Source organism: Halichoeres trimaculatus, unplaced genomic scaffold (assembly GCF_033239565.1).
Source record: "Halichoeres trimaculatus isolate MK-OKI-2021-1 unplaced genomic scaffold, fHalTri1.1 fHalTri1_scaffold_1, whole genome shotgun sequence".
NCBI lineage: Eukaryota > Metazoa > Chordata > Actinopteri > Labriformes > Labridae > Halichoeres > Halichoeres trimaculatus.
In genome coordinates, this window is record NW_027437179.1 from 28822915 (window position 1) to 28834629 (window position 11715).

An 11715-nucleotide genomic window follows, 5' to 3' on the forward strand; every position below is an offset into this window, starting at 1 on the left:
GAAGTTTCACATCCTCTTAATCATTATGCTGAGTGAAAGGGACAGATAAAGGTGGGAAGTGTTCAGGCTTTTTGCTAAAGACTTGTTTAAAACAGTCTTTGTTAAATTCAGAGTATCTCAAAGCCTCTTCTCACAAAGATTATTACAGATGGTTCTTAACTTCAGATCAAATGTCAGCCAGAAAACAGCAGGCAACGCTGTCTGACTTTGAACTGTTTATGATGCAAACATCAAGTACTGAAGCTTCAAAATACAGAGATGACAGGAATACCAGACACATTTATCTTCAACTTTAATCCCACCAGAAGGTAAAAACACACAATTACATTTCATTTACTTCATTTCATGACATATGCACTGATACGTTTTGTGTATCGTAGGTTGGATTGATTTAAATTTAGCCAGTGAACTCATTGTGGTTAAGTATAAAATGAAACCTCTGCACTGAAAGAGTTTGGCTCTGCAGTTTTTGTTGCTGTTTTAAGGAAGCAGCAGAGGAAGAAGAAATCAGAAGTACGTGTGAACTTTGGAGCCAAAGCAAACAGCTGGAACGGGAAACACGCACTTGTGTGTGAGCAACAGATATGATTCACAGTGACTTCCTTAATGTTGTTAAATGTTGTGTGATGAAGGTCTGGCACAACTTCTTGCTTCGTGTCTATAAAGGGTGTCTAAATCTGTTCTAATAATCTGACAAATAAATATCCAATACTGAGCATTTCATTCAGTACAATTGAACATGATCTCATTTATAATCTTTTTATAAAATCAGGCATTTACAAACTATTGTTCCCAAGCCAAAATATTTAAACCATTGCTTGTCTCATAGTGCATTTTTACTTTTTAGCAGATATTAAAGAGGACAAAAAAATCAACTTAGACACTTTAAATGAAAGTGTTATGAGACTTACAGGAACTGCAGTAACATGCATTCAAAAAATAGAAATAGGTGTCTTGTCAGTTTGCAGAGCAGGAAGTGCCTCTCAGTTTTCTTTTTGGAGAGTAGTGTTGGAAGTTGTGACGAGGCAGGCGGGAAACATCTGAGATTTGGCCCGAGATTTTGTTACAGAAGTCTACAGGTGCAGAGAAATACTGAAAAATATTAAAAAGCCATTAGTGGATTCAACATTGATATTTTTATTTTCAAGGTTGTACATATCCAGTGACATCATCAAATTAATTATTTGAGTCGAGATGTTTTATATGTGACACATTTGAACGGGTCACAGCAGGAGGAATGGGTATAATCACCCACACTGAGAACAGAGTCATTGCTTTGTGGGGCACTTTAAGGAATGGAGTCATCATTAATGTTTCTTTGAGCCCAGTTTGAAATATGAGCTGAGACTGTATTTCTTTAGTTTTTCATATTTAGATGTAATAATAAAAAAACACCTTACCTCAGTAGAGCTCTTTTTGTCCAGACTGCTCCCCAGGTCGAGGCTGCTGGGTGGTGGCTGAAAGCTCTGACCTTTGTTTGACCAGCCAGCCAGACAGTGCTAAAATACAGAAAATGATCCGGTTACTTCTTTGTAGATTTTAAAGGCGCAGTGTGTAGTTTTTTATGGCATTTCAACAGAATAAATTTAGTAGAAATACAATAAATTATTCAGATTAAGGGTGGGAGAAAAAATGGTTGTATCAGGTATAAACTTTTAAGTATTTTGTTAAATGATGTAAATTGAGATTTTTGGGGGGGTTTAAAAATCCTTTTTTCTTTTTTTTCCCCCCGAAATTTAAATACTTAATTTTAGTCTTTGTTTACAAGCTGGGTTGGAAAAAAATAAGATGTCAGATCCCCTGCATACATCCTAAAAAATGACCCAGATTTGATGTGGCAAAAATCAGAAATATCAAAGAATTGCAATTTAAACTGAATGGGCACCCCAGTAATCTAAAAAAAATGGAATCCAGAGAAAAGCATATTGTTTCAGCTCTGATTCAGATGTATTTTAAAATTAGTTCAAAATCACTTAAATGTAACGGTCATTTTATTTTTTTTTGTCAACTTAAAATGAGGCTTTTATATCTACATGAGGAGTGGGTCAGCTTCCTTGGAGACGAGCCCCCTGCACTGTCACATTTCTATGGCGGCACAGAACTGAACGAAATAGTCAGAGCCCTACCTGTATTTGTATTCAGTGATTTGCTGTCTGAAATTCATTAATGGAAGGACAAGAAGCTAAAGAATTAACATCAAGAAAAGTTTCTGAATGTAAATCTTGACAAATCAAGGATCAGACTTATCATGCATCACAGCATTTTCTTGTCTCCAAAGGCCATAAATGTGTTACCAGCATGAAGGGTGAGCACAGGAGTGTTTCAGTCTAGAATATGACTCCTACATGTCTCTAAATATTCTAATTTCTACACACCGTACCTACAATATGTAAAGATCACATGGTAAAAACAGCAAAATTTAGAAGTTACTGATCTCCCAGTGGAGCGGTTTACTTACCGATGGTAACCCTAAACTATCAGAGGAGTCAAAACTGCATCTGCGGTGAGCTTTGTACTTGTGAGGAGGCAAGAGGGTGGAGCGAGGGATGCTGACCCTTAGAAATGAAAAAAGAAAAAAGAAATAAGGTGAGCAACAGTTTAAGACATGTCTCTTCTGTAATAAAATGTTGTGATTGGACATAAACAACAACCTGACTGCTGACTACCACCCTATCACCTTCTGCATTAATCAAGCTGTGACAGATTACATCACATGAAAAGAGTCTCATGCCTGGTGTCAGTCAACAGCTTTGGCTGATTAACTATGACTGTGAGAAGAATTCAAAGTGCGCATCGTTAATACCTGACGAGAGCTGGTTCTGAAGTAGTGTGAGGGTGGGATGACTTGTGCTTTTTACACACTGGGCAGCACTCCTCAGAGTGAAGAGGAACAGGGAACAATCTGCTGTTAATCCTGTAAGAGAACGTACCTGAACAAAACATGAGAGGGAACACATGAGAACTTCTTCAGCTTTACGAAAAAAAGAAAGCTGATGTCATAATAAACCGTCCTTCTTACACTGATGAGTGTCTGTGTTAGCTTCTCTAGGATCATCTTTGTCTGTTAGCAGTGGCAGGACTGGATAGTTCTCTTTGGAAAATCTATGAGAAGAAAAGACCCTAAATCAAACACCGTTAAATGACACACAATCTTTCAGTCACAAGTGCAGTTAAGTGTAAAAGCCCTCACTCTGCTTGTGTACTGTGGACACACTCTTCTTTATTGAGTGATCGAAATGTGCACAGGTCATTGAAGAACTCATCAGAGCGTTCAATCAGGGAGTCTTCAGCATCTAGGACTCCTTAGAGGAGACAAACATCACCCGTTAGAGCTCTATGAGGTCATCATTATTATAAAAAATAATAATAATAAGACAGAGAGGAACAAGGTGTACCTGCTATCCAGTCATATCCCAGTAAGGGCGGCAAACGATGTCTGTCTGAGTCCAATATTTCTTCATTTTCATTAGTCTGAGATGTGGCTCGACTCTGCTCCTCCTTTTAAAAAAATGTGGTGCATTATGTAAGTGACCAGCTTTTTTTTTTTTTTTTTTTACTGCAAGGTTACCGTAAAAATACACTTTACTTTACCATTAAATCCAAGCATACAAAGAAAAAAGAAGTGTTTAAAAAGTACATGAGGGGGGTAAGATCTTTTTGATTATTTTATTTTTTTTTTTTTTTAATGTTCAGTACTTTGTGTGGAACTTTTATATGAAAAGTGATTTACAAATAGAGTGTGATTGATTTTTACATTTTGCAGGACACTTTTTAGGAATTACACTCAATAAAATATTACTGTGAGTCAATATTTCCTCAAAAGGCAGAAAACACAACATAAAAAGTGAAGTCTTAGGGTGAAAGTCAGAGAATAAAAAAAAAGCTGTGTTGTAGGTTTTTACTATTTCAGGAAGGTAGCACCTTTTTCAGAACAAAATCAAGAGAGATACAGACTTTCAAAATGTCTTAGAAGAGCAAAATGAAAAAGAAGAAAAACTTCCAAAATAAATGTATTTTGTAAAATAAAATTCAGTTTCCTGTACATACTTCCAACTAAATGCATTGTATTTAGCAAATTGAATTACAGACCTTTAGCACCCTCTGTGGTCTACTTTAAGATAATTGAGTACAGTCATCTGCAGTTAAATACACTGAAAAACTATGGTCTCTGATAAATGATTATCATTTTAACTCTTCTCAGTTGAGCTCCTAAACAAATTAGTGTTTGGCATGGTTGAGTCACAATTCATTTTGTTTTGTAGATAAAACACAATGTTTAATTGATTAAGAGCTGGGTTTACTATGTTCAGTTAGTCCCTGACATTGATCATGCAACCATTTTTTTTGTTTGGTTTACATCTTCTAATGTTATTTTTCTATTTGTCAAATAGTTGAAATTTGTAAAAAAAATATAAAATGAAAAAGGCTATTTAACTTACAAAGTCTTTCATTTTTTCCTCACCTGTTCTTTGCTTTGGCTCTCTAGACGGGACTTCGATGTGCTTGGCCTTGAATCCTGCAGCCTCTTGTCAGCTTCAGGATGTCTGTCACTTTCTTTGAAATGATCTGATGGTGTTACATGTCCAGTGGTTCCTCTGTGGTGTTTGGAGGCCACGAATGGGACTGGACTATTATTCTGGTCTCTGGCTTGTCTCTCACATTCATCTGGTGGTGACACACACAAGCAGAAATATCTAGTAAGGTTGCATGATTTTTTCCCATCACATGCCAACGCGCAGGATTTTAGTAATATTATTTGTAATCCAACTCTATAGACAGTGCAGTTAATTTGGAAAGCTGTGAACGTCATCTCGCAACAAACTTAGACACTTAGCAACCCCTGTGGTGTCTCGTATGGCTGTGTGTAAAACACCGAGTTCCTTACCCGCAAACCTCACGGTGGGTTTGGTGAGGGCGGCCCTGGCAGTTCTCTGTTCCCCTCTACCCAGGGTTAGGACCTCGGCGGGGTCTCTCCTCTCCTCGGCCTCGTCCTCTCTTTCCCTCTTACGGTTTGGGCTGAGACCGCTCAGTCGCTCCAGATTCTCTCTCTGCTGCTTCAGCTGGCTCAATAAATCTTTGTTGAGCTTCCTTAAAGCGTCCAGTCGGTCTATAAAAGACATTCTGAGAGCTTATCGTAAAATATTGAAAAACAGGGACGAAAGAAAGAGGCGGAAGTTTGTTTCTTCAGTGATTTGAATCAGACTCCTGAAGCTCCATAACAACGCGTCGACAACAATGATTTGATTGGCTGAGACAATGTTACCCATCCTGCCTTGCGAACGTCTGAGTTTTTTTTTGTTTTTTTTTTTTGCTTTAAAAGAACAGGCACACGTTTGTTTTCAGCTACGGGGCATGAACAACAGAGGGCGCTATTAACCTAAGTGCGAAAGAGTACCATACATTCTCCTAACTGAAATGTGAGCAGGTCTTTTAAACTTTAATCTTTATGATGACAAATGCAGTGTCTTTCTTCGAGTCTGTAAACAAACGTCTGTAACTAACATAATCAGAATCACCTTTTTCACCAAGTATTTTCTTGACCCCTTTTATAAAACTTGCTGCTGAGCAGTTCAATAGAGCATTTTTGAGTCATTATGTCTCTAGAAAATATGTTGAACTTAGTAAAACCTCACTGGGTTCTTTCTACAGCTAAAAATCCGAATTTTGTGGTTTCTGATCTAAGTGCTCCAGCAACATGGATGGAACGTTAAAGGGTTAAAAAATGGAGTAGACTTCATATCTCTTGCGTTTAAAAATTGGAAGTTAAAGGGTTAAAAAGAAAACATGGAGTTTGACTTTCACTGTGTGTTCTCACTGCACAAACATAGGCTAAACAAACACTGAATAACCAAAATAAAGTAATGATTAAAAATGTTTAAAAATACGCTTTTTTCTTTACACAATTACACAAACATTTAAATTAGATTAAATTAGGTTTGTTAAAGCTGCTGAAAGTGTTTTACTAATTTTCTGATATTGTAGGCTGCAGATGCCAAAAGTTACATTTAATAAGTGCACACATTATGATAATCTGTCCATTCAATTCAAACACAGTGCCTTTAATATTTCAATGAATTGGTTTTTTGTATTGTTATCAATGTGTGAGCAGGATTAAAATGTTTACCCCTTCCAAGGTATAGAAAATGTAATCAAACTCTTCCATTTTCCAGATGAATTACATTTTGGAAATGAAATGTGTACATCCAGAGGAAACTTCAGTAATTAAATTAACACAGTGATGTTAGAAAAAATGTTGAAGTTTGTTGATGATCGGCCCTGAAAAATTCTTCTTAATGTTTCTTTACTTGGCTAGCTCATTTTAACTACAGCCAAAGAGACAGGACAACGTCCAACAAAACCATTTTGTACAAAGAAGAAATGGAATTTAGGCTGAGTCTGCCAAAGAGTAACTCATTACAATGACAGCTGCAGTGGACCCAAGAGGGACATGGAAGTTCAAACCGGTGGTTTCTAAGAAACAATCTTTTTGATATACACTTACAATTAAAGCTCTTTTATTTCTATGATAAATTTAATCATAATCTAAATCATAGAAGGCTTGTCTCTAAAATGTATTGAGAAATGAACCCCATCACAATCACCGTCTTCGTCCTCAGACAAAAACATTCTGTGGAACTGACATATCAAACTTTCTTGAAAAAAAAACAAAAAACATAAAAAATAAAAAGCTTATCATTCGTTTTTATATGAAACAGGTGGTTAAACTGCTGTACTGGATTGAATTACATTGGGTGAAGTTGCCACTGAAGTGTTTATTTTGTCTCACATCTATTTTTGACAGTTATAAAAGAAGTTCAGTGTTTTAGGCAATGTCTGCTACCGATGTGTGAAGAGAAAACAAGTTGTTTGACAAATCAGCAAACTGTCTTTCAGTTGGAGTACACTGATGTTGTAAGACAAATATCCTCTCAGCTTTTAGCTCTTGTCTGGTTTCCGCACCCGCTTCAAGGAAAACTGGCTCTGCAGCTGCAAGACGTGCAATATGTTTAGTATCTTAAGCTAGCTGCTTAGTTCTGTGGTGCCTGGAAATTGGTTCAGAGTGGTTTGTTTCATTATGAAAACAGCTACCAATCCAGAAAAAGAGTTCAAGGAGAGCCCCAAAGAGTGAGCTTTAAGAGCTGAACACAGTCTGAAGAGCTCCAATGAACCATAAAGTCAGGCAGTGTTTCTGTTATTGGTCTTTACTTTGGGCAACTACAGCTTAAGCTTAAATAAAAGGATTTGATGTCTTTATTTCAACAATTTCATGTGATTTCTGAAAAACTTGTTGCTTTTCATGTGATTTTCTGTATCAAACATCTTGTATGTTGATTAGAATATAAAGACTTGCATGTTTATTTTCTTTCCCATGCCTCCTTAGGGACAGCTCTCTTCTCTGTGTGTTGATGACATTAGTTTATTTACACTAAACCTGTCCATCCGTGGTGGCTGTAATGACAGTGTTGCAGGTGTTGCAGGGTCACAGGCGTAATCATGTGCCTGATCCCCCGTGGAGCGAATGGTGTGGAACTGTGTGGGCGAGATGCTGTTCAGTATTCCAGTCATGGCTCGTTTGCATCGAGAGCCGTTCAGGCCAGTCCAGTATGATTAGTTGACCACAGTAGTGTGGAGTTGCACCCCATTATCATTAAACGGTGCCAGTCATGAAGTCATACACTCCTCCCTGTCTCTCTAATTACACCCCTACTGCTGGGCTCACAGCAATTAAGGCCTGCCGCCAGAAGGCTTCATCGTTCATTAGGCACAGATAACGGACACATCAACAACAACATCAGAGGAAGAGCAGAATTATTCATTTTTGCCAAACAAGAACATTTCCCTTTAAAAACATCACAAAAGCAAAATAAACATTGTGATGTGTCCTATATCCTATGTTGAGAAAGGATGGGGTTGTTTGTCTTTTTTAGACTTAAATGTATCCAAATTATTTGTATGACCTTATATTGCACTTTTTTTTTTACTGTGTCGTACAAGTATAATATTTTAAATAAAATATGAAGAGCCTGGTTTGGAGAACCAATAAGTGACGTTCAACATTGCCCCCTGACTTAGCAGCTGGTTGATCTTTTTAACCCAAATGCTTTCTCTGTAACAACTTCAACTTAATACTTGTAGTAGTTCACAAGGATTTTCAAGAGTTGAATTTTAGAAAAAGCAGCTGTACAAGAACTGTGTTAGAATAAACCTTAAAACATATAAACATGCCTGGTAAAAGGGGAAAAAAGTGAGGAGTTTCAAAGTGAAAAAGTCTCCCTTCTAGATATATGCCTGATTGTAACCCGCACTTTGAAATGAGATTATCAGCACCAACATCAGAGGTTACAGGTTATTTCAAAATCCTACTTCTTAGCTTCCTGATCAAGTCGAGCAGGACCGGATTGAAATTTGTCACAAAAGTGACACCTACAGTTCATTTTTAAAAGTACAATCCAGCCTGCAGCAGCACCTATCAGGGCAAACCCAACAGAGGCCTGGAAGGGTTTCTCTCAGACTGTATCTGGGTGCGACCTGCAGTAGCACCCATCAAGAAACCTGGCTTCATTCCATAACCCGATGTCTCTCATTTCATTCCTCCTCAGTTTGAAGGAGCAAATCCAAGCGGATTTAAAGCTGGACTGGGCTGCTTTTTGCTGTCGTGGACTCGCAGGAAAGTGGAAACCTGAGTCCAGCAGTGATGAGTGGCCATCTCTAGGTGCAAACTTCGGGAGCATCAGGGCGTCCACAGGTTGGCTGACTGTGTCTTTACAAATGTGTTTACATTTTTCCAGGTATGAAATTAATTATATGCAACTATACTGCATAAATACTAAGGAAATTATAGCATATTGATTCTTATGTACAGCAGGCATGCATAGGTTGGTGGTAACAGGAGGCAAGTGGTTTCAGTAACTAATGTTAAGTCACAGAAATCAAAAGTCTATCAATGAGGCCACTTTAATGAGTTTGATTATTTTGAACTTAAACTTATTGTACAGCAGAGAACCATTATTATGTTGTGGCAGACATTTTATAAACATATTCTGTATTTTTGTATGAACACAAGAGTGGAGCTTAGAAATGCGTAAACAGGTGTGATGACCCTGGAATGAAAAATAAAGGACAGTGGAGGAAAAAAAGGGATAACCCCAAACCTGACCCAAAAAGAAAAATTCTAGTTACACAACAAGGTTTCCCATGGTAGATTTTTTTTCTTCTGTGGTTAAATTTCAGTAACTATAGTTTACCTGACAAAGGATTGAACTGTGCCCTGAACAAAGAGCAAACACTGTTTTGTTGAAGTTACTAAAACAGAGAACATTATGTTAAAGCAAGACAAGAAATTTGAGTAAACATTTCATACTGTTGAAAAAAACATTAAGCATTCAGCTGACTTAGTGTTTGGTATGAAAAAACTACATAGCAGCTAACATTTCATCTACAAGATGATAACTGTTCGTTCGTCACATGTAACACAACCACATGATTACGTGTGTGTGTGTGTGTGTGTGTGTGTGTGTGTGTGTGTGTGTGTGTGTGTGTGTGTGTGTGTGTGTGTGTGTGTGTGTGTGTGTGTGTGTGTGAGAGAGAGAGAGAGAGAGAGAGAGAGAGCAAGACAGAGTTTGTAAGAAAAAAAGGAAAAGCTGCTGTATCCTCATGGAGAATTTAAGAAAAGATGGGTGTGACTACCACATTTTTCTTCCTATTATAGAATAGAATAGAATAGAATAGAAAATACTTTACCTCCAGGAGGAGTCACAGCAGCAATCAAGAAAACAAAAGTAAGAAAGTGTATAAAGAGTGCAAAAAGGTCCACAAGAAAATAGATGAAGACAATCTGTCCATCATTTTCCAGTCAGCCAGCCTCCACCTCCACAGGGTCCAGGGCTGAGCTTCTTCAGCAGTCTGTTCAGTCTCTATTTCCTGTATCCTGTCTGCTCACAGCAGGTGAAGTTCTTCCAATGTGGTGTTGGTATCTGATGTTAGCGCCGTTAGCCATGTCAGTGGATAGCACGATGGTACTCTGCCTCCGGTATTCCCTCTGTTGCTGGGTTAGCACTGCTAGCTTGTCCATCTTATTGGAGATAGATCTTATGTTCCCAATAACGATGGATGGAAGGACAGGTCCATATTGTCACTTCTTAGCTCACCCCTGAGAACCAGCAAGTCGCCCTCACCTTCTTCTCCTCACCTTATGGGGAGACATCTGACCTTACACCAGTTAGCATTGACACGCTAAATGCTGCTAACAGCTGATTTCATATGTAAAAAATGCAGTCATGGTTACATTTAGGATCGCCAGACGAAAAAAGGAGCAAAAATGGTAAAAATATCACGGAAGACATAATCAGTTTGGTGTCCATTACCAACAAATGAACCATACAAAGTAATGATCCACTCCAAATACAGAGATGATGAAAAGAGATGAAAAAACAGTCAAGGAAGAGAGAGCTGCTGTAACAGGCAGCCATAATGGGGCAGCCCCTGGCATTATTATTATTATTATTATTATTATTATTATTATTATTATTGACTGTAACAACACATTGAATTGGAGAAGACTCTGAGGTGATGATGACATCAGGCTTTGTCATCCAACAACAATGTCCTCCGTTGTACTTCAGTTGTTTTGTGGCATTTCTATTTGCTGTGTCACTTTTGCATTTGAGTTTTTACCCTTGCATTCATGTTGTAGCTTTTACATTCATATCTTTGTGCTTGCATTCATTTTGTGACTTTAGCAAATCGTCTCACACCCACCAGCCACTGTAGATAAATTTGAATTTGAGTAATTATTGAGTTCTTCACTCTTAGCAAAATTTGAGAGAAAACTGGCTACAGTTTGACTAGATTAAACAGCAAGATTTTTGTAAACTGAGCTTTTCTTTTGGAGTGTAAAAGTGGTGCATCATTTGCTCAGCCTTCATCAACTTCTAACATTTCTAAATTCAGTACTCATAGGCACATCAGTTTAGATTATCAGAGAAGAAAGTAAAATGTATGAGCAGAGCTGTTAGTTGGGTTATTAGTGTTATTTAACTATCCAGCTGCCAAATTTAATCAGCAGAATCTGTTTGGATAAATACTATTACAAAACAACATCACCTGCAGCCAAATAACTTGTTGCGCTTCGGAGCACTAAATAAGGCTCCCCCTTCTATCTAAATACTTGCTTGTGTTGTACGTCCCTTTGGACAAAAGCATCTGCTAAATTAAAATGTAAAATTGTAGACCAAGAGTGTCTTGGATTCTTGGGACAAAAATCAAAGTGGGCATGGTGCTCAAGGTAACCCTGTTTGGACGTTATCTCTATACCTATCTTGGTGGTTATCAGAAGAAACCAGAGTTTTTGGTTTAACAAACCACACAGTGTGAGGCCTTTGAACATGGAGGGTTGCTTTTATGGCATGGTCTACTGCTTGTGGCTATCTCTGCTTTTTTAATCTGATCTGAAAGGTTTCCTTTTGACTCCCTTGTTGCAGAGCGCACATCATCATGGTGGGAATAAGAGGAGGCAAAAAAAAAAACCTTAAACCAAGGTACACACTCACACACCGTTTACTCTGTGTGCTCATGAGAGTTTGAGGATTCGTGGAAAGCATTTCTCCTTTTTCACCAAGGTCTCCCAACAAGCTGTCTCTGTTTTCCTGGAAACCGGTCTCTCCAAATAATCGCTTGTTATGTGAGACGGTGAGATGAGGTAATATCAGACAGTGA

General features: G+C 37.9%; 1 protein-coding gene across 1 annotated transcript; it reads right to left on the reverse strand.

The window, feature by feature from the left end:
• Positions 1-311: 311 nt before the first annotated feature.
• Positions 312-5232, reverse strand: miip (migration and invasion inhibitory protein). Its single transcript, XM_074674585.1, has 9 exons — positions 4886-5232; positions 4463-4665; positions 3396-3498; positions 3191-3302; positions 3020-3102; positions 2804-2930; positions 2459-2555; positions 1401-1499; positions 312-1092 (listed from the first exon to the last, which is right to left on the reverse strand). The coding sequence occupies exons 1-9, from the start codon at positions 5118-5120 to the stop codon at positions 958-960; spliced, it is 1194 nt and encodes a 397-aa protein (XP_074530686.1). The 5' UTR covers positions 5121-5232; the 3' UTR covers positions 312-957.
• Between the last annotated feature and the right edge of the window lie 6483 nt (positions 5233-11715).